Raw genomic sequence first — 25,163 nt, forward strand, 5'->3', positions numbered from 1 at the left:
ACAATATTGCATACCTTTTCTAATTCATTTTATATTTCACATATATGTCTAAGGAACAGAAATTAAACTTTCATAAACAATTGAGAAATCTCAAAAGAAAAGGTTAGGGGCCATGTTTTTTGCCTAAAAGTATAATCTTTTAAATCTATCTATTCCCTTGATTCTGCCTAATATGAAAAAATTATATACAAAATTTATTAGATCTTATTTAAGCAAACAATTGGATACATTAACTTGATTATGAGTCTTTCTGATCTCTTAGATTACAGAAATAAAATGAAGGATTAATTGGAAATTTAGAGGATTAGTTTCACTATAAATGTGGTGGCATATAGGACACTTGCTGACACAAACTTCACACTAAAAAGTAAATGTTCATATTATTAAAAAGAACAGGTACAATTCGCAAACAAGTTACATTGAAGAGGCATGGTTAATATTTTTTTATTAAAAAGTTGTTTCAATTTTATGACTAACAAAATTCAAAAAATTCTTTAACACTTTCAAAAAAAAAAAGATAATAGGCAGAACTTAAACTATAAAAGACAAAGTAGGAAACCTCAGCAATGTGTGGTACTATGAGGAACAGAATATATTCTAAAGCAGATCTCATTCTAGATCTGTTAAGAATTTTTAAAACTCCTATAGAAGGATACATTTTTTGATCTTAGGTTTAATTTTTAATTCAGAAAACAAAAGCAAATCTTAAGTTTCTAAAGAATTCAATAAATTCTGAAGCTATACTTCAGACTAGATTTGGGATGAACAAAAATTGCTCGACTCTTTTATTAGGCTCCATCATTCAATAAATACTTACTGACCACTTATTATATGTCAGGCACTGGAAGCACTGGCAAGTAAACCAATGCCTGCTGCTGTGAAGCTTATAACTTCCAGAGGAAGAAGACAGCTCTTTCAGTGTCTCCATTCTCTACAAATAACCCTTTAACTTACTTGCCTCCCTCTCTAAAGCTAACCTTCCATTAATGCTATGAATCCTATTTGTCTCTCCAATCTTTTTTAACAAGCCCAAAGTACTTTTTAAAAAAACAGGGAGGGAGGCACCATTTGTTCACCTAGTATTCAAATCCCCACGAAAATGGTTTTCCACATGGCCAACAATGATCTCTTAATTACAAAATCTAGTGAACGTTTTTCAACTTTATCATACTGACCCTTGACTTTGCATACAGTTGAACACTTTTATCTGGAAAATTTTCTTGGCCTTTTTGAAACACTCTCGCAGATTCTCTTCTAACTCTCTGATTACTCTAGTTTTCTTGACAAGTTCTTCCTCTGACTAACCTAGAACTGGTGCTGTTTCCCAAGGCTCCAATTCCCACTCTCTTTTAATATGAAGGACTCTTTTTGAAAGACCTCCTAAACCATGACTTCAATCACCAGCTACACATTGATGACTTCCAAGTCTGTATCTCTAGCTATGAATCTCTTAAACCCACTACCTGAATATTTACAATCTTCACTTGTATATCCAACAGGCAGCTAAACCTGAACATGCCTAAAACTGAACACATGAACATTCTACTCTACTGCACTCAATCTCCCCTAGCCATAACCAATCTGTTCTTCCTTCTATGTTCTTAGTTTTGATGTGGCTTATTTATTATATCCTCTAGTATTTAGCACAATGGATATATTTATATACATTTATATGTATTTAGCACAATGTAAAATTATAAAAATATAATGAATAAATAAGGTAGGATCTTAGGGATATCCCAAACCTATCTTCTCTTACTCACCCCATATTTAATTGGCAGTAAGTCCTAACAACTATCTTTATTCCTTCTTTGCCATCTCTATGGCCACTGACTTCTAACTATTCAATCTCCCTCAATTTTACGTTCTCCCAATTCATCCTCTACACTGTTAAAGATGCTGAAAAAAAAATTCCACAGAAACTGTATCTTGTTTACCATCATTTCCCTGATGGCTGGATTAAAACAGTTAATAAAACTAGCTGAGGGGCGCCTGGGTGGCTCAGTCGTTTAAGCGTCCGACTTCGGCTCAGGTCATGATCTCACGGTCTGTGAGTTCAAGCCCCGCGTCAGGCTCTGTGCTGACAGCTCAGAGCCTGGAGCCTGTTTCGGATTCTGTGTCTCCCTCTCTCTCTGACCCTCCCCTGTTCATGCTCTCTCTCTGTCTCAAAAATAAATAAACGTTAAAAAAAAAAAAATTAAAAAAAAAAAAAACTAGCTGAATAAATTAAAAAATGAAAAATTAAAGGATTGCTGGATGGACATACAGGTGGCAAAAGAGACAAAAACTAGACAGTTAAGACTTCAGAGCATAAAGAGAGAGAGAAAATGCACTGAAGGAAGAAACATCATTGTAAATTATAAACTTAAGATCAGGGCCCTTAACTCCTACACATGTTTGTATTTCTATGGTTTTATCACAGTTACTTTAGTGAAATGAACCAAACGACTCAAAAGAAAACATGCCAAGAAGATGAAACCTGTTCCCAAAAAGAAAAGAGGAAAATAACACTGAAAAATCCTTGCTAACCTATGGATAAAAAAAGAAAGTGGTAAGAAACTGGTCCATTAAAAACTATTTAGAACAAAAATGATTTTGGATTATTATACTGCTGCATTAAATCTAACAGCTGACAAAATACTCATACTTAGAATTAAAAGGAACTTTGTGAATCCATTTAAACTAGCTCAATCTCATACCTATACAAAGATATATTTTACTGCATAAAAATCAAAGAGACTTAAGAACTTCTGTGTCACAACCTAAAGACTAACAAATTACAAAGCTTTTAGGTATAGAAACGAAATACATCTCAAATGAATAAATTAAATATAGTTTCTTAAAATAGGGATATTATAAGCAACTGAAAAGCTTAAAGGGCTAACATAAGTCTAGATTCTCATTTATTTTATTACGTTATGTGTCAACAATTTTTTTTTTTTTGTAACAGAAGCAATCTTTCTCAAATTTAGAGGTGAATTCCCTTTTGCTATTATTACTTATTTGCTTTTTTATTATTATCGCAATGACCTTCAAATATTATTTAAAATCAGTCTAAACCTCCAGATTACATCTTCTATTAAAATTATTCATATATTCTTGTTAAAAATTTAGTAATCTTTAAATACGATTAAGAATGTATAATTAAGAAATGTTTGAAAACTACAATGAAACAAAAAATGAATTTAAAAAATGGGGAATGTTCTGGGGTGCTTGGCTGGATCAATTGGTAAAGCGTGCAACTCCTGATCCCAGGATCATATATTCGAGCCTCATGTTGGGCTTAGAGATTACTTAAAAAATAAATAAGTTTAAAAAAATAAAGAATGTTCCTAGTTGAGGAAACTGTCTACTGTAAAGATAGCTATTTTCCCCAGATTCACTTATAAGTTTAAGTAATTCTAATCAAAATCACAAGTGAAGGGAAGAGCTTAGAAAATGGTTCTAAAGATCATCTGAAAGAATAAACAGGTGAGAACAGTAAAGAAAAATTGGGAAGTATGGATGGGGGTCAAAGGGGAGAAAAAGGAGAGAATCTTAATCTAGATCAGAGATATACACATTATCTTCTCAATAAAGTAAACCAGCATGCTTCTGCCACAGACATAGGCTTGTGGGTCAACAGAACAAAGTGGAGAGTCCCTAATCAGAACCATAACATACAAATATTTAGCATATAATAAACAGGATGTAAAACTGCTTTAAAAATTAGTCAGTTCTTTGAAAATAAATATTAACTCTTCATTCATAACTACTGATGAAAATAAATTCCAAATGGATGATATATTTTTAAAAATCATCCCATAAGAAAATTCTACAAAGAATATGTAAGTAGGTATTGCAAACCCAAGGCAGGAAACACATTATAATACAGGTTATAAAGGTAAACATCATGGACAAGTTTGGGAGGCATTCTAAGTATGAAAGCAATCAGAAAAAATAAGAATTATAAGGCCTGACTGGTTTGGCTACATGAAATTTTAAAACTTTAATATGTCAAGAAAAGTAATATAAAATTGAGAGACAAATGTATTTCGGAAAAAGGTTTCAACACCTATGAAAAAATAAGGTTTACTATTTTTAAGCCATAAAGAATCACTCAGATAATTTTTAAAAAATAAGATGCCAACAGAAAAATGGACAGATGTTCTAAACATACAATTCATAAAAAATGTACACAAATAGCTAATAAACAGGAAATATTTAATATTAATATGAAGCTAATTTTACCAGAAATTAAACAAATTTCTATTACTTTGGGATCCCATTTTTTATCTATCAAACTAGCCCAAAATATGTTTTTAAAGTGATCATACTCAAGATGAACAGCAACAGGAATGTTCCTACATTGCCAGCAAAAGCTTATAAAAGGGCACTCTTTTCAAAAAGCAATGCTGTACTACGTAACACAGTGCCTGACAAGCAGTGTGAATATTTATCAAATAAATGACTAAAACTAAAAAATATTTATATACTTTCATGTCATTCTATAGTTCTAGGATTATATCTGACATGTCAAGAACTGCTAAACACACCATCTGATATTGTAGAAAAGGAGAAACAATTTAAAAGATTAACAATAGGAATGAATAATGTATGTCATCTAAAGAATTTTTTTAAGTTTATTTATTTTGAGAGACAGAGAGAGAGAGTGTGTCAGTCCCAAGTAGGCTCTGTGCTGTCAGCACAGAGCCCCAATGTGGGACTTGAACCCAAGAACCATGAGATCACATGACCTGAGCTGAAACTAAGAGTCAGATATTTAAACAACTGAGCCACCCAGGCACCCCTGTCATTTAAGGAATTTTTAATGATGTGGGAATTTGGTTGTTATGTGTTAATTTTATTTATTTTTTTAATGTTTGTTTATTTTGAGAGACAGAGCGAGCAGGGGAGGAGCAGAGAAAGAGGAAGAGAGAGAATCCCAAGCAGGCTCTGCATTGTCAGTGCAGAGCTCAACATGGGGCTCAATCTCACAAGTCTGTGAGAGGACCTGAGCTGAAATCAAGAGTCAGATGCTTAACTCACTGAGCCACCCAGGTACCCCAGTTATGTGTTAATTTTAAAAAGCAGATTCTAAAACTGGTATAGGATTCAAATAGTTCTTAAAAATTCATAATATATATACAGAAAAAAAGAAACTGGAAATAAATATCTCAAAATGTTACCAATGTTAGAGGAATTCCCAGAAAATAGTATTGATTCCCTGCCCTCATATTTGACCTCATTTTTATAGCTCATAAATTCATTAAATTGTAACAAACTATATATAGTAAGTGGGTTATAAGATTTTATATTCTTTCATTTTCTCCCTCACCATTTTTGCACATTCTAAACATTGTACAATAAATACAATTTTTATGATCAGAAAAAAATTTACAAAAACAGTAATAACCTGGAGCTTGTTGGCTACAAAGACAAAAACAATCATTCTGAGGACAGAGAAATAGATCTTTCCTGGCACACAGCAGGCAAATAATCAGAACAAATGAATGAATGGATATACCCTAATGTAGAAAAGAGAACCAAAACTTTTGACTGTGAGATTTAATACCATCATTATAGTAATTATCCTTTTAATACTTAATTTAAAAATACATAATTGCTTCCATTTTTTAAAGTTTTTAGATTATCTTTAAAATCCAGATCATAGGTGCCTGGGTGGCTCAGTTGGTTAAGTGTCTGACTCTTGACTTTGGCTCAGGTCATGATCTCACAGTTCATGTCATTGAGACAAGCACTGGGCTCTGCACTGACAGCAGGAAGTCTGCTTGCAATTCTCTCTCTGCCCCTCACCCACCAGCACGTGCGCACAAAATAAAACATTAAAAAAAAAATACAGATTATAAAAACTGTATACTACTAACTCTATGGATAAGAAGAAATGGATGGTTAGAGTTAATAGGCCTGATTTTCCATTTTTTAAAACCAAAGCCATTATCAACACAATGAAATTAAAAAGAAACAAAGAAATAACTTTCATGAGGATTACAGAAAAAAGTTTATATGAGAAACCTATATCATTAGACATAGAATGTTATTTTAGTAAAGTATTTATTAAAAGTGAGAAAATAGAAAAAGATATTTCAATCTTTTAAAATCTAATATATAGATAGGAAACACAGATATCATATTATAGTCAACTATAATATTACAAGTTAGTGAATTAATGAACCATAAAAATGAGAACAAATATAGGGAGGAAAAATCAATGGGATTTTCCAATAATTGCTCAGATTTCTTCTTACTAAGAAAGGAAACAGAATAATAGTTAAGAACTTAGACTCCTGAATCTGAAAGGTGTGGATTCAAATGCCACCTCTATTCCTTACTAGTTCTGTGCCCCTAAAGAACATGTTAATTAATTTTTCTAAGCCTCCGTTCTTCATATGTAAAAATTGAGATAACAATGGTACCTAGTGTATATAGTTATGGTGAAGATTAAATGAGATTATATATGCAAAGCATAAAAATGAAAGCATGAAATAATCACTGGATAAGTGTTCACAACATTTACTACTATCCTAACGGGTATTAAATCTTAGGGCTTGATAAGAACACTCTTGGCAAATAGTTCTATTGAAATCATAGTACCTATGTCTAGTTTTTACAATATATATTTTTTAAGTTTATTTATTTATTCTGAGAGAGAGAGAAACCACAAGCAGGGGAGGGACAGAAGGAGAGGGAGAGGGAGGGGGAGGGGGACAGAATGAATCTCAGGTAGGCTCCGCACCGCCAACATGGAGCCCGATGTGGGGCTTGAACTCACGAACCACGAGATCATGACCCGAGCCAAAATCAAGAGTCCAGCGCTCAACCAATTGAGCCACCCAGGTGCCCTATTGTTTAAAACTATTAATTCACCAATACTACGCTTAGGAAACCTTATGTTTGCTAAACATGCTTAGACTCAGAGAATTAGGCCTTCTAATACTTGCACACCATCTCCACCCTTGAGTATGCAAATCTAGCTAGGAAAGAAAATCACTAGCTAATATTAAGGAAAATGATTTTCCTTAGCCATAACAGGCAAAATACTAATAGCTTGCTAATTCTGTCTATAAACACACAAAACACACAAATTTTTTCTGAGAAGTAGCAGGATATATTCATAGCCTCTAAGTAGCTCTCCAGAAGATAACTTTAATTACTAATTACAAAGGATAAAATAATAACGTTACAGTGGAAAAACCTGGCAGATGCCACATTAACCAAGAAATGAGAGTCATTATCATCAATAACAAAACAAAGTCAACAGCATATACCTCCTAATATGATGCACTAAAAAGAACACATTGCTTTTGTGGTATTTCTGTGAAAAGTTTATAACCTGAATCTAAGCACAAGAAACTACTGGACAAAAATAAATTGAGGGATTCTACAAAATAACCGGCTTGAGCTCTTAGAAAAAAATGTCAATGTTACGAAACACAAAGAAAAAGTCAGGAACAATTTCAGATTAAAGGAAATTAAAGAGATATGACACCTAAATACAAGCACAACCTTGAATTTCCTTTTCATTGCATTTGCATTTCTAGGACATTACTGAAACAACTGGCAAAATGTGTTAGGTTCTGTATGAGATAGGGGTCAATATTAATTACTTCTCATATACATGTCCAGTTAACCCAGCACCATTTATTTTAAAAACTATGCTTCTCTCACTGTTCCTCAGTGCCATCTATGCTATAAATCCAGTATCCGGACATGTGTGGGTCTGGTTTGTTTTGTTTTAACAAGCAAATACAAATTAATTTTCTTAGCTCCACTTGATCACATAAGTGGTGGTATAATGTACATATTTTCTTCTCCTGGATTTTTCTCTTAACATTTTATCTTGATGGAGATCTTTCCACATTAGTAAACAAAGTGCTTTCTCACCTTTCTTTCCTTTTCTTTCTTTCTTTCTTTCTTTTTTTTTTTTTTTGATAGGTCTGTTTTAATTTACTATTGTAGAGAACATAAAGCAGTATTTGGTAGCTATATGGGAAAAAATAAAATTGGATCCATTCTTTATATCAGATATCATGATAAATTCCAAATAGAGAACTAAATGTAAAAACTGAAGTCACAGAAATATTAGAAGAATCATGTACCTGAGAAGAGGTTAATATCCAAAATATACACAGAATTCATATAACTCAATAGGAAAAATACAAGCCAATTAAAAAGTGGGCAGAGGATCTGAGCAGACATTTTCCTGAAGAAGACATATAGATGACCAACAGGTACTGAAAATGTGCTCAACATCACTAGTCATGAGGGAAATACAAATCAAAACCACAATGAGCTATCACCTTGCAATTGTTAAAATTGATATCAAAAAGAAATACTAAGTGTTGACAAGAATATGGAGAAAAAGGAACCTTTGTACATTGCTGGTGAGAATGTAAACTGGGCAGCCATCATACTAAACAGTACGGAGGTTCCTCAAAAAGTTAAAAATACAACCACCATATGATCCAGGAATTCCACTTCTGCATATTTATCCAAAGGAAAGAAAAACACTAACTCAAAAAACTTTAATAAGACACACCCAATATTCACTGCAGCATTATTTACAATAACCAAGACATGAAAACAGCATAAGTATCCATCAATGGATGAATGGATGATGTATACATACATAATGGAATTATTATTCTGCCATAAAAAAGAAGGAAACCCTGCCATTTGTGACAATAAGGATGGACCTTGAGGGCATTATGCTAAGTGAAAAAGTCATACAGAGAAAAGACAGATACCATGTTTTCACTCTTATGTGGATCCTGAGAAACTTAACAGAAGACCATGGGGGAGAGGAAGGGAAAAAAAAAAAAAGGTTAGAGAGGGAGAGAGTCAAAACTAAGACTCTTAAAAACTGAGAACAAACTGAGGGTTGATGGGGGGTGGGAGGGAGGGGTGGGTGGGTGATGGGTATTCAGAAGGGCACCTGTTGGGATGAGCACTGGGTGTTGTGTGGAAACCAATTTGACAATAAATTTCATATTTATTTATAAATAAATTAATTAAATAAAAAACAAATCAAATCAAAATAAAATTAAAATAAAATAAAATAAAATAAAATTGTAAAGTGTAAACAAAAAATGAACTCATAGATAACAAAGAACAGATTGGTGGTTGTCAGGGACAGTGGTGAGCAAAATGTCAGATATGGTGAGTGAGCAAAATGGGTAACAAGTGGTCAAAAGGTACCAACTTTCAGTTATAAAATAAGTCATGGGTATATAATGTACAGCACAGTGACTACAGTTAATAATACTGTATTGTGTATTTGAAAGTTAACAAAGAGAATAAATCACAAAAGTTCCCATCACAAGAAAAAAAGTTTGTAATTATGTGCAATGACAGATGTTAACTAGACTTACTATGGTGATCATTTCACAATATATACAAATATCAAATCATGTTGTAATTAGTTTCACTACATCTGAAATATAATGTTGTATATCAATCATATCTCAATTTAAGAAAAAAGAAACAGGAAAAGAAAACCTGAGTTTTAAAAAAGGGAGTGGGGTTAAGACCTGAGTCAGGATGAGTCAAATTCCAGAATTACTGAAAAGATTAATAAATATGACATTAAAAAAAAACTTTGGATGGCAAAAAAAAATCATAAAGTAAAACTAAATTGACAATCTACTGAAACATATTTGCAAATTATAATACAAAGGGCTAATATTCAAAATCCATAAACATGTTTTTAAAATGAAGAGGAAAACAACCAACAACTCAATTGTTAGAAATAGGCAACAGAGTTCACACACACAAAAAATGCAAATGGGCACGAATGTAAGATAGAGGTCTCCAAGTTTACTTTATCACATAGTTTTTCCTTTGGAAAAATACAAGTTTTATAAAATTAAAATAAATAAATCAAAGGGGAAAAGGCAATCTTTAAACACTGAGGAAAAAAAGAACTGAAACAAATGAGTCTCACTATAAATCAAGTTGATGGCATAACAACACAAGAAAAAAATTTACTTCAAATGAGTTTAAAAACAGTATTTTGCCTGTACATCCCTGGTGGTATAGATTCTAGGACAAAAGAACATATAGTCAGTAGTGATTTTTTTTTTAATAATTATCATTATACTATAGGTTATGCAAGTAGTAATAAAGTTAATACCATTATGAACCTAGATTTTCAGAATAAGAGAAAAAAGATGCAAATAACAAAAAAGTTAAGAAATAAAATATACCCTTCAATCTTGCATTTGAATTACAAATACCAGTAAGAACTCAGAATCTTTTTCTAAAAAAAAAAAAAAAAAAAAGACTCCCTAACTCTGTCCACTGGAATGGCCTATGAGCCTGTAAGATTTTGTGATAACATAATAGTCATATATACCCCTTAACCACCCAGATTGTGATCTCTAAATACCATTTCCCATTAAAAGGAACTACACAGAGGATTGGCTGATTCCAGGTACAGAGTGTAAAATATACAAAATAAGCCTAGGTTATTGTGCCAGAAAACTAGGATATTATCAAAGACTACTTGGATCATGTTGAAGTCCAACAGCCATCCTAAAGGGATTCTCAATAACCTAAAAGGGAGCAACATATATCTCTTCAAATTGGGTGTTTTTGCTTTCTTTGGATAAATGCCTAGAAGCAGAATTGCTGAATCATATTTTTAATTTTGAGGAACCTCCATAGTGGCTGCACCAATTTACATTCCCACTAACAACGTATGAGAGTTTCCTTTTTTCCACATTCTCACCAACACTAGGGAAAAGATATATGCACCTCTATGTTCAGTGCAGCATTATTTATAATAGCCAGGATATGGAAGCAACCCAAGCATCCATCAATAGATGAATGGATAAAGAAGATGTGATATATACATACAATGTACTATTACTCAGCCATAAAAAAAGAATGAAATCATGCCATTTGTGACAACATGGATGAACCTAGAGGGTATTACACTAAGTGAAATTAAGTCAGAAGGACAAATACTGTATGATCTCACTCATATGTGGAATCTAAAAAACAAAACAGACAAAACAAAAGAGAAACAGATTCAGATACAGGAAACAAACTAGTGGTTACCAGAATGGGGAGGAGTTGGGGATGGGCGAAATTGGCGAAGGGGATTAACAGATACAAACTTCCAGTTATAAAATAAGTCATCGGGATGTAATGTACAGCATAGGGACTAGAGTCAATAACACTGTAGTAACTCTGTATGGTGACAGATGGTAACTAGACTTACCATGGAGATCATTTTGTAATGTACAAAAATACTAAATTTCTATGATGTACACATAAAACTAATAGGATACGGTATGCCAATTATACTTTAATAAAAATAAGATAAAATAAAATAAAATAAAATAAAATAAAATAAAATAAAATAAAAATTAAAGAAGAATGAAAAGAAGAATGGCTGAAATGGAGTGAACACATCAAACATATAAAAATTATGAGATCACCAAATTAGCCACAACTTATTGGTCACCACTGGAAGTTGCTAGGGCATCAAATCGTATCTTTGAAAATTTATAAACTGGGAAAAATCATGCATTCATCCTGCCAGACTATATTTCAGGGTAACCAAATAGCTGATATGATATGGAAAAGTTTCCCTTTATTAAAAAAACATTCCTAGCTAATAAATCAGAATTGAAGTTTTTTTGTTTTGTTTTTTAAGATCACTATTTTGAGGCACCTAATAAAATACCAGATTTAGGCAAGAATCATCAGGGGTTACAAAAATCACTGGGTAGAAAGCTGATGGAAAACTTTACAATAAATAAAGGGATCAGACTAAGGTTATCTGAATCAATAATCAATTCTGACATAAAAAGACAGGCAATCAGCCTTTGTGTACCTCCATTCGAACTTTTTAACTGCATACAAATCAACAGGATTCTTTACAGGATTTTCTCACTTGGTGTGAATTTTTATGCAATTTTTAGAGTGTATAATGATAAACCATTGTTTATTTTTAATATATTTCTATGTTTAATAAGGAAAATTTACATATTCATAGAGAATTTTAATCCTATTTTAATACTTAACTATTTTTCAAAAACAGTTTTAATTGACTTTAATCTTTTGATAATACTTACTGTGAATTCATCTCTTCTACTAATTGTGTAAGCTTTCTCCAGGGATTATATTCAGAATCAATGCTATAAAGCCGCATGTGCAAGGCTAATACATGGAACAGTTGATCTAAATAAATTGAAGAAAAAGTAATTAGAAAGTTCACACAATTCTTTCAGAACAAAATTCAAACAAAACTTCTAGCTAATTTGTGTGGAAATATTTCCCATCCTTATAATGATAATTCACCAACTTTAAGTACCGACTATTTTATACTCTCTTTTAAGGTAAACTCTGACATATATCTCTCTAAATAGTATCTTTTGGAATATGGACTATCCTTATGTTCAATCTTAATACAGGAATGGTTTGTTTTCCTCATCTCCTATCACAGACCTACTTTTTCTTGGCTTATGCTTCAGACTTGACAACTTGTACTTCTTACTCTTGTGGTCACCTCCTTAGTGTTATCTTTGATACCCTACCCTGAGTCCTACTCCACCCACATAAATCAGTTAGGTGAAATTCTGTTCACTTAGTATCTTTCCCCAAATCCTCATTAGACTGAATTGTGACTTCATCATCTTTTGATTCAACATGAAGAAAAAAACTGAAATAATAATATTATTTAGCAGAACCAATCCAGCTGTTTTCATTTCTTCTATCTAAACCATAACAATAATCCATAATTCTTAGCTTTCAACAAACTTTGGTTTAAAAATTTTAAATTATGCAGAAGAAAATCCGAAATTTTGTTTTCATATAAGGCCTTTTTTTTGGTGGTAAAAATGACAAGGAATGGGTTAGAGTATTCTGCCATAAATATTCAAAAACATGTAAATCAAAAGTCATTTTTTAGAAAATCAGATAATACTTTTTTGACGTATAACTGAATCTAATTCTTAAAACCAGACAGGATGAAAAGCCAAATAACACAAGCATATTGTTGCCACTTATTCTCTAAATTAAAACAATCAAAACTGAACAAGATTTTGTTTCTCTGAGCAACTGACTTAGAAATCAACTAGATTTTAGATTCATTTAAGATCCATCAATATAATTCTTATGGGGGGGCTGTGCAGTAGTAATAGGAATAATAGTAGTAGTTGTCTTGGGAAGCTTTTGTAAGACATAGGAGAGCTGTAAGATGAAAATAAATGTTCCACTCTGTGGGGCATGAAGAGGAAATGGGAGGTGGGGAACTGAATCTTAACACTCTATACATACCTTTAAGTTTCAATCTGACCTCTCTATAACAATCAGAAAAATATAAATACCTTAACCTGCTTCACTCCTGTCTATAGGTCAATGTATAGTATAAATCCTCTCTTAAAATTTTTTCATCCTATTAATAGCCAACATTAGCTGAGTATTTATTACATGCCACTCAATTACTTTCACAAAAATTCTACCAGGTAGGTAATATTGTTACCCCCAGTTTTGAGACCAGTTAAGTTTCCCAAATCTCCAATTTTTCCAGTAACTTTATTCCACTAATAGCATTGACAACAGGGATGTTTTTAGCAGAGAAATAAAATGATGAAGATATATTGGTCATTTTATTTCACTTCAATTACACATAAGAGATTGTTTTTACCAAGTACATAATTTATAATCTAAAAAGGGTCTAAAACCTAAAAGTGTTTATTTAAGAAAACACCTAAATTCCTCTAGCAGAAAAATATTAACTCAAATTGCAAAGTGGTGGGTTTTACAATCTTTTTATATAAGTGCTAACTGAATCAAAGGGCTCTTTTTAAAATTTCCTTTCAAGATCAAAGTCAATTATCTTAAAGTTTATCTGATTTAATCAAAAGCATAAGCGTTACAATTTTACTAAGTTATTTTACATTGAAACCATGGCTGGCACAGCAATAATGTCGCAATCCAGGTATTTTCCCAACCTCTACCATTAATTAAAGAAATACAAATGTTGAAGGAAACATTTTCATTTTCTTCTATTCCCTCATTTCTACCAATGAGGAAATTGGCCCAGAGAAAGGAAGAACCCTGCCAGATCACCCTAATACTGGAAAAGCTAAGAATTCAAGATTTGCTGCTTCCTTGTTATTTCTAACACAGTTCTCCTTGGGGGCTTACAATTAAAAGAAAAATACAAAACTCCTTTTCTAACACATACACACCCCTTTCCATTCCTATGAAAAACTGATATCGTAACCCTGAGGAATCTTCTAAAGCTATTAATACAATATATAATAATAGTCTTTGGTACTGATTTTAACTAGAGCTGAAGAATATCTAACGAGGTACATCTACCTTTGAAAAACAATGCTAGAAACTGCAGGTAACTTCAGTAGCAAACAGAAAATTGGTCAAATAACAATCAATACCTTTCACTATTCATTGTGTGTTTTCAAAATTTAGTCTGAGGGCTATCAGTAAGAATAAACTCATTTATCAGCAAAATGAGCTCTTACACTAAAACACAAATGACAGTAGCAAACTTAGGATAAAGAGAAATTATGATCATAATCAAAAAGTTAAAAACTAAAAATAATGGGAAAACGTTTCTTAAAGTTAAAATAAGTAATCTCTAGACCCCATATGGGGCTCAAACACACAACCCCAAGATCAAGAGTCACATCTTCCTCTGACTGACCCAGCCAGGCACCCCAGTGGGAAAACATTTTAAATACCAACTATTTGTATGATACTTTAAAAGCTGAAAAATAATTTTATCAAGAAATCATATTATTAAAATCTTGAATAACAATAGCAAAAAGAATAGATAATGTCTTTTTTGGAATGACATGTTTTAAAGTTATAAAGTTAGACCTATATTTATAAGAGTTTTGGAAATGAGAAACATCATTAAATTTATTTAGATGTGTGCTATGATTTCAACATATGTATAGGAGGCACCACTGTCTAATAGGAGCCAGGAAGTCCTAGATTTGAATCCAAACTCTGTACTGATCACATGTCCTTGGACAAAAGACCTTAGTTTTATTATCTGTAAAATGGGAATAATACCACCTTTCTGGCCTGGTATATAGCAATAAAAATAAATAATAGTATATATCTGTAGTGTAGATAGCTGTGCTTATATACATGTATATACATACATAGTTTTCAAGAATAAATTATAAATAATAAATTTAATATTTATAAACTTGAGAATATTACAACTAAAATTAGAAATCATAATATTACAAACATCAGGTCTCCACATAAAACTACCACTCCACAAAAAATATTTATTTTGGTACTACTTTTGGTAATACTCATCTCTGGTTCTCCCCCAGTTCCTTCTCAGTTACTTTTACGTGTTCTTCCTCTGTTAAACCTAAAAGACAGCCTTCTCCATAAGAAAAGAAAAAGGAGCCCTTCTTAGTTTCCTTTCCCTCTCATTCTGCACATACTACTTCATCAAATTCAACTTCCATGTCTACTTATAAGTTGACAATACACAAATTTCTCTAGCATTTCAATGTTCAAGAGCACCACAAAATCAATATATCCAAAAATGAACTGATTATATAGGTCAATGTTCGTCTGGGCTGCAATGTTCAGTTCCTCTCATAATCCCTATTTGGGGGAATGACATCACTGCCCCTGCAAACATAAAAAAATAAATAAAAAATAAATAAAAATAAATAAAACACCAAAAACTTGGGGAGTCAAATCCCATGTCCTTGCCCTCCATAGCCAACTGATTACCAATCCTATTGGTTCTGCCTCCTATGATCCATCCTCTTCTGCTTCACTCCACCGCTATATCATTTCACAAAAGGATTACTCAACAGAGTGCTCATTCAGGTTCATTTTGTTTCACTCTCTCCTGATCCCTGTAAACAATAAGTCTATCATATTATCTCATAACTGGTTGGTGAACCACTGAAGGAATAGGTATCGAAAGCCTTTCATGAGCTAAGCCCTATCTTTTATTTAACCTTCTCTCCTCCCTTTCCTTTCCAAGTATTCCCCAATGTGTCATATCGTCTTATTCCGTCTCTGCAAGCTCTTCTCTTAGTCTAGAATAGTACCTTTTTGGGCTCCAGGCAAATCGATTTCTCTTTCAAGAGCAAGTTCAAGTGCTCCTCTGTAAAATGTTCTCTAATACCACAACTGAGACAAATGTAATCATCCCCTGCTTTATACATTCTCTATACCTTGAGTTAACTCCATTTTCTCTTTTATATAGTCCTGTAATTATTTTTCATGTTTTTCTCTATTAATGGTGAGAGCGCTCGGAAAAAGACAACTGTGTCCTTTCTTCTCTGTACTTTTTAGGCTAGCACAGTGCTTGTCACATAATAGGATTTTGTTTAAGTATGCTGAATATTGTGTGAATAAATCAACAATCATACAAAAAAACATAGTATGATATAAGCATAAAATTCATGAAGGATTTTTACTTTCCTTTCCTGTTGTAATGACACACTGGCTCAGTAACCAAGAAGTATGCCAATTAATCAGTCCTAATTTTATTGCCCCAAAGAGACTGACCTTTCAACTCTAACTACTAGCGCAATGCTTAACCTACTTGCTCCCACCATCTTCTTCCCTATGTTGGTTACTCTGACAACTCACCTGGGAGAAAAAATTCTATTTTCTCCAATACCTAACCAAATTCTTTGTAATTGTGACAAGTCTAAAGTATTATAACGTGCTTAATCACAATACAGACATGTCCTCACCAAAGCAGAAAACACCCTGAAAAACTGGTTTGTCCTTAACACACACACACACACACACACACACACACACACCCTATGATTTAATTATAAGAGCTCTCAGCTGGAACAAAAAGGTAAGCTTTAACAATCCCTTCTATCTTTATCAATATTAAAGTAACTAGTAATCTAAAACTGGTAGATTATTTCTTAGTGGAGTTCATGTCATTAAACAAATATGTACTAAAGAGTTGTCCTAAAGACTTTTATAAATTGGTTCCATTTTAAATTGTACCACTGTTAAAATTTACCTAAGGTAAACTTATCTGGGTCTACATTTTGGATCATTCAAGATTTTAGTAGTACCAGTGCAGTTATCACTGATGAAATAATTGTCAATGAAAAAAAATCTCAATTAGTCAAATGACTCTCTGAATTACATAAGGAAAAAAAAATCCCAATTTCTCTGTAACTGACCAATCAAAGTGAAGAAATGATTCTGACCAATTTATCCAAGGTGAATGTAATAGGTGTGGGTAAATTCCTCTCATAGCTGAATCAGCTAATCCTGGCTCCTCTACACACCCCTGAGAAATTAGCCATAGAAAGATGGGAGATGGCTGCTCAAATGAAGTCTGGGTACAACTCTAAGAAGGGAAGATTTGCAGCTCTGATTCCCAAGAAACAGGAGATTCATGCCATGGGTGACAGGAACTGACTCATCTTTCCCCATCCCACTCCCCACCACTCCAGGCAAGGCAGGGCAGGGAATAGAGTGGCAGTCATGGTAGGAATTTTAGAGGGTTAAGAAAAAAAGTAATAATAATAATAACTTTTTATATATAGACTTCAGTTTTATATATAAACTCTATTTTAGTGTATATGTATATATACATAGCATGTATATATATACTTTCAGTCTCATCTATTACCATCTGATCCTTAAATTAACTGTGACAGATATGTTAGCACAGCTATCATCATCTCCATTTCCACAATAAGGTAAAAAATCAGGTGACTTTCCTAGAGTACAAAAGATAACAAACAGGACTAGAATCCGGATCTTCTAACTTGAATCCAGTGCTCCTTCCAGCACTATATCCTATAAAGGCACATGGAAATTTGGGGGTAAAGTAGCAGAGCTTTGCTTACTTAGGGGAGGTTTTATTCTACCATATGAGTCTGGAAAAATGCAGAGGAAAAAAGCTATCTTTAGTACCCCCCTGCTTTCCATGCTGTGTGTTCCTCTACTGCCTCCTGGAGTTCCTATGTCTCCACTCCAGGGCACACTACACCATCATTCTTTGGCCGGTCACCTCAAGTATCACAACATTAGTATTAATTTCATCAAACTGTTTTCCTTCTACTTTTAAGGTTTAGATGACTAGCAGCTTCCCCCTTCACATTTACATCATTGCTTGGAACAATATGGGGAGAGGCACCAATGTGCTTCCAAACGTAGGTAATCATAGGAAAGGTAAAGAAAAAAAGCCGGTTCTTAGGACTCTCAATTTCCTCTTACCAAAAAGGATGTGCTCCATGAATCCCGGTCTAATTTGAACACCTCATTTAAAACTGAGGGGCAGGGGTTCTAATCATGCTGCAGAAGAAAGAAGCTGCCCTGCCCTAAGCCTAACAAGGTCTCAGGGCTCCTAAGCCCTGATAGTGGACATTATTATCTGTGGTACCTAGTTCCTGGAATACACAAATTGGAATACACAAATCATAAATGCAGTAAGGCCTGACTACGCTGCCACAAAGCACAGAACCTTCAGAAAGACCTTAAAGAAAAAAGCCACTCCTCTTAGCTCTGATTCTCAAGCCCCACTCTTATCCCTCTAATCCAGGTCTCCCCAGACCAACAATGTATTTTGTTCCCAATAGATAAACTATATCAACCTTTGGGAATAAATCCTATTCTGATCTTCTCATCTCCAGGTCAACAGAACATCTGTTAAGTCCTTTAAAAAAATTAAAGGACTTATGTATTGAGTTCTTACAACAATCTTCTGGTTGGGTACTATGAACAAAAAGAATTCATGAGGTAAAACAGCTTGTTCCCAAATCATCTGCCTATTTTATTCATAAAGAATAGAATCAGGAGGCAATTTTCACATTTCTATATTAATTTATACATTTTGACTGTTATGATTTGGTAGCCAAATTTTCCTCTTGTTATGGAATAACAGAAAGAATAGAACAAGAGTTGTGATTCAATCTATTTGTAGAATTCATAATTTTTAAGTCTAAGAATAGACCTTAATAAGCTATAGATATCAGAATTTTACCACTGTTAAAGAATGAGGTCAGACTACTTAAGAGGAATTTTGTAATCTTAACCAACAATATCTTTGTGTAGTCTTACTGTAAGATGAAATTAACATTAAATCATTCTTCCTAATTCATTCTTTGAGCAATTAGAATTATTTCAAGTTGCCTGCACACATTTAAGCTGGATTGCTTTCTATGAATAACAAACACAGGGGCAGTTATTCACCATATGCATCATTTCTTGATGAGATCATATATCAAAATTAAGTTAGACTCCCCAGTGAAAATGTCAAAGCAAGGGTTTGCCATAATTTCACTTCACTACAGTTTAATTTTTAATATAAACTGTGGCTTCTTAAATGACAGTAATATAAAGTCTCAGACCCAAAGATATGGAAAGATGTTGTTTACCTAAAGATAAATATTTTTAAAAGCTATCCAAAATATTAATAATTTACCAACTGACACCTCCTCCCTTTACTCCTAGCCCAGCCAGTGGTTTCAACAATTTCTACCTAAGAAATACACTAAGATTATCATGGCAAAAAAGTGTTGAAATCCTGTGAACCTCACTGGACTCTGAGCTCTGTATGTACTTTTGAATCACTTGAATGAAGAAATTAACCAATTTTAATAAAACATTATTCTTAATTAAAAGTTATGCCTTCAATTTTTGCATCTGCTTTGTCCTACATCTGCTGCTAATGAAACTGGTGGTACTTATCAGCATATATACCAATTTCCAACAAAAATCCTAAATTCACTCATCTTTTACAGTCTTGTTCAAATGCCACGTCTACCAAAAGCTTCATTGATTTATCATCTAGGTATGATCCCAAACCTCCAAATTCCCTAGAACTTTATCCATGTCCCTCTTTAGAACCGAACACTTTCTGGGGCGCCTGGGTGGCTCAGTCGGTTAAGAATCCGACTTCGGCTCAGGTCATGATCTCGCGGTCCGTGAGTTCGAGCCCCGTGTCGGGCTCCGTGCTGACAGCTCAGAGCCTGGAGCCTGTTTCAGATTCTGTGTCTCCCTCTCTCTCTCTGACACTCTCCCATTCATGCTCTGTCTCTCTCTGTCTCAAAAATAAATAGACGTTAAAAATTTTTTTTAAAAATTAAAATTAAAATTAAAAAAAAATAGAATTGAACACTTTCTATCTTATAATTAATTATCTAGACAGTCTTATCTGCTGAATACAAGGTTCTCAATGCCTGACCTTCCAGTTGATAAACAGGAGGTCCAGAACTCTGATCCAGAAATCAGGAGCAGAGCTGTATGTGGGAGCTGATGCAGATACCAGGAGTAAGAAGGAACCAGCCAGCAAACTGGTGAAAAATAAAAGGAAAACCAGCTGGTATTCAAAGAAGAAGGAATCAGGACTTGAGAAAATATCTGAAGCAGTGGCCCCAAACAAAAACAGGAATCACAGTGAAAGGTTTACAAAAGAAAACAGGAGACAAAATAATAGGAGTGTTAGCAGGTAGAGCCTGGAAAGATTCCAAGGCAACAGTATTCAGTAAGATGTCCTTAACTAAGCCCATGAGTAAAAGTTCTTAAAGGTTCTGTACCCTTTGGTACAATTAAGGGCAAGGGATATGTCTTACATAACTGAATTTAGAGTCAGAAGAGGTGGGTTCAAGTGCAAGCTCTGATATTTTCCAGCTGTATGACTTGGCAAGGCAATCACTTTGAACTTCAGTTTCCTTTTCTATGAAAAAGAGATAACACCTATTTCACATGGTCATTCTAAAGACTAAATAATTTATGTGAAAGTACTTCATAAACTTTAAAACTACAAATGTGAGGTATTATTAAAACACCATAGTACTCTGCTTTGTTAATCAATTTTGCTCATTTTTTACTTCGGAAAATTTCCCAGATACATATGTAGGAATGAACTTTTATTATGATTGGGTACTGGCCATTTTACCTCGATGCTTAAAAATGTTGAATATGCAAGTGTTGAATGGCATTGTTCCACTACAATTTTATTTCTCAACATAAATTTAGCCAGTAATATTTTATACTTTTGTTGTTATGGAAAGAACAATCTTTTCCCCCCTCAACTCCTGCCTGCCTGTGTGTGTGTGTGTCCGTTCATAATTATCTATCAGGCATTTTACAAGTATTCCAGATGAAATATATTAACTTTTTTCTTGACTAATCTTCAATTTTATCAGGAAGTTGTAATGGAACACCATTCCAAAGTGTAAGTTCCATACCATTTGCTTAATTAGTGAAGTATTTTCTTACTCTTTCCCCAAAATATTACGGGATCAAAAAGACACTTTAAAAATGTGATATTTAAAAAGTTAACAGAGAACAATAAATGGAAATAAGAAAATACTGACTTAAAAGGAGTCTCTAAAGAAAAGACGGAATTTTTGTTTAATAATACTATTAACATTCTACTGGAAAATGAAAAAATGAAATATTTGATCTAAGGTCCTAAGACACATCATCATCTTAAGTTTGAGTTTGAGTTAAGCTTGTGTAAATAACATTTGCAAAACAGTGGGATTTTATACAACATAAAATATATTCTACATTAGGATAAATAATGCATAAGCAACTGAACAATAATAAATCATATGGCAAGTAAAAATAAAAACCATCATGTTGTACAACCTTAATATATAGAATTGTATACAATATAATTTGTCAATCATACTTCAAGAAAGCTGGGGGAATGAAGGACTAACATAAATCAGAAGAAAAAAAAGAAAAACCAAAAATAGTATTGATTTTTTATTTAGGATGCTCATGACCTTTTCTTTATTGGCACATTATAATCTCTTATTCATTAAAGGGGAAAATAAAAAGAAAGTGGAGGTAACTATCAATTTAATAATTTAAACTAAAATTAAGGATGATAACTGAAGTGGATGCTGCTAGAATTTTACTACTAGTTTTAAGGTTCTGAATAAATTCATTATTTACAAGTCTCTGGATAAATTTAAGTGCCTCAGAGGGGGAAAAATGAAGTAGAGCTTTTGAACATAAAACTGAAATTCCTTTACTAAATACTTTCTAATATGACAGTTTCTGGAACACTATTGATGCCAAACATCATTTAAGAATAAATTAATAAGAAAAAATAATTTGAATAAGTGAACTTATAGTTTTTGCTAATTCAAACAGTCCAGAAACTAAAACTCTTATGTATCAACAACTTCTCCTTTAAAACAGAATACTAAATCACCTGGTACAGTAGGGTTTAAATACATACAAAAGTCAATAAATACTATTCAGTAACAAATAACTTCCAAAATCTTACCTTTCTAGGAATCAAGTGATAACCCAAAACATCAAAATCTAATACAACTAGTAAGAATTTTAAAAGTAACTCAGTTGAAATTTCACATAAATTTGTACCTTTATGTTAAAATTTTCAAGATGTTTTTGATCAGTCCTTTGAAATCATACCAAAATCACATATATGTATATTTTTTACAATAACATGCATATATTTTTGAAACCTATGTGTTGATAATTTTTAATAAACTACTAATATTTTTAGCATTTAAGAAAACACATTCATTTTTCAAAGAATACATTATATATTTTAAACAATTTTTATTTCCTGTGCTGATGACATTAGGTAACATTTTAACTTCAGTGATTGGGAAAGAATAATTGGCTGTACATGACATTCAGTAACATTACTCCTATTATTCACATTAATTCTCTGACTAAATAGTGATAGCATCAAAACCATACTCATGAAAAATGTACTTTAAGTATGAAATGACACTTCTCTCAAATTTACCCTTACAAAAAGTAATGAAAAATCATGCTCATTTCATAACATAAAGTATATTCATAAATAAAAGCAAGCATCCACAATTTTATATAGTGTAATGTCCACATCAAAATAGAGTGCAAATGCCTTCATTAACAGCAGCACTGTGTATGACAGAAATCTGTAGGCAACACAAATTAACTTGTAAAAAGATTTTCTTAAATCCAGACAATGTAAAACTTCTTTAAAACAATTTGTTTGAAGACAATTTTTTATAGCTGAGACATTGTTTTATTTTTGAGCCCCTGTAAATCTGATCTATTGGTATGGCATTTATTTACTAAGTATTCATAGTATAGGAAGAGATAAATATTCATATGATTCTTTAAAGTACAAGATAAACCATTTAAAGCATATAATCACCATTAAAACCGATTATATGGAACATAAAAAGAATGTGAAAATACATCAAAAGACCACTTTGCCTGCAGAGACTTTTCAGAAATGACATAATTAAAAATGTTTTTAAAATAAAAATGTTTTTAAATTTAGCACTGTTTACTACTTACTTAAACAAGACCTTTTGCCAGCTGTGCTTGCACCACCTGAACACAAATTGCCTCCCCGATGAATTAATTCAAGTTCCAAATTGGTTCTGTAAGTAAAGCATTAAAAAGGAACTCAATTAGGCTGAAGCAATACTTTTTAATTTGTTTTATTGATATGTCTGAATCAACCTAAATAATGAAGTTCTTCAACTTTATTATTTGCCAAAGAATAGTTTATCTGATATTTATAAATAAAAAGGGATCTGTAGTTCTGGACCCTGGCTACCTGAATGCCACAACAAGATATATCTGAGTAGCAAATGAAAATTAAAAGAAGAAAGAAAGAAAGAAAGAAAGAAAGAAAGAAAGAAAGAAAGAAAGAAAGAAAGAAAGAGTTTATCTATCTTTATTTATATGTTCATATTTATAACCTGCAAAACTGCACACATCACGATGTAATTGCGGCAAAATCCCAAATGTTGGCAAATACTAAAAACTAGGCCTTAAGGAAAACAACAGCAACACATTTCATAAACCTGCACATGAATGTGATGAAGGAGTTTGTACCCAACTGTCAGCCACTGAATAGGTGGTTACTGTCATATAAAACACAAGGGCATACCAACTTTTCTATCGGAGAAACGGTTATCACTCACTGGAGCTTAGATAGTATCTAGAATTCAGTATTAAAATCACTAACATCAAAGTGGCTATGAACAACACATATAATTAACAACAGTCTCTTCTATGGACTTCTAAAATCACAGTTTTATAAAGTACATTGTATAACTACTGACACTGCTAAACATTGATAATGTTCATATAGATCTGCAATTATTATATATTTAGCAATTATTAGCTTACAGAATAATAATAGTTAAACTGACATTTCAAAAATCAAATTGTTTACTCAAAAACAAGAAAATAAAATAGCCAGTGAATTTTGCCAGAATAATAAATGAAAATCTGAGTGATAAAATGTGTGTATTTTTACTTCAACAGTATTAATAAACTTAAACACACCTTTATTTGTCACAACTAAAATTGAATAAATTTATATCCAAGATATGCATTTTGACACTAATAGTGAGATATCCCCATCTCAAAAAAAAAAAAAAAAAAAAAAAAAGGTAAAATTTCAAGCTTACTCTGTAAATGAATTCAAGGAAGAGTATTATCCTATTTTACTTAAAACAAAACAGTTTGAACTGGTTTGGGTTGTATTTTAAAGACAGAATGTTGTGAAACATTATTTTCATATATGTACATATAAATGCAAACTGTTAAATTCATATTCCTAAGTCTGTACATTTGCCACCCATTTCTAAAGGAATGCTTTAATCCTCTCTACTGGGGTGGGGGAAAAGCAATTTAACATTGATAATGTTCCTGCTCAGAGCTCCATCTGGTTGCTGCTGATAAGGGCATCTGTGTGACAAGGGAATTTTCCACCCTTCAGGCGATTTGCATTGCTCACTGAACTTCTAAAAACCTACCAGCAAGGAAGCAGGGACAAGGATTTCATATTAGTGGACAGAAAGCGAGCGGAGACCAGCATGTGTTCCTTCATCAAGGGAATATAAATGAGATCAATATATTTTGTTTTCACAAATCTTCTGTTGCCTAATCTGTAGAAAAAAATTAATGGCTATATTCTCTTATAAAAACTAAGATTTCCTAGATTGTACTTTTAAAAGAGCTAACCAGAAACATGATCAATTCTTACAAACGAATGTCAGAACCAGAATGTCAACTTTTATTTCAGCACAGTTTGCAAAAATATTCATTAAAATATAAATAAAAGAACAGAATTCAATCATCAAATAAAATACTTTAAAGGATGAGAAACATGTTACCAGGAAGTTGATTTTAAAGACTACTTGAAAGAAAACTACTAAATG

The 25,163-nt window shown here is 32.6% G+C and overlaps 1 protein-coding gene across 3 annotated transcripts in view; it reads right to left on the bottom strand.

Moving 5' to 3' along the window:
* The window catches only part of UBR3 (ubiquitin protein ligase E3 component n-recognin 3), a 246,149-nt gene that overhangs the window by 53,687 nt on the left and 167,299 nt on the right, over positions 1-25,163 (bottom strand). For all 3 annotated transcript variants that reach the window (XM_049616028.1, XM_049616027.1, XM_049616026.1), the window contains 2 exons: positions 23,284-23,369; positions 12,084-12,189 (listed from right to left, as the gene is read on the bottom strand). In XM_049616028.1, coding sequence (XP_049471985.1) covers positions 12,084-12,189; positions 23,284-23,369 — 192 coding nt within the window. The remainder of the gene's footprint in view (positions 1-12,083; positions 12,190-23,283; positions 23,370-25,163) is intronic.

This window comes from Panthera uncia, assembly GCF_023721935.1.
Source record: "Panthera uncia isolate 11264 chromosome C1 unlocalized genomic scaffold, Puncia_PCG_1.0 HiC_scaffold_3, whole genome shotgun sequence".
Classification (NCBI taxonomy): Eukaryota; Metazoa; Chordata; class Mammalia; order Carnivora; family Felidae; genus Panthera; species Panthera uncia.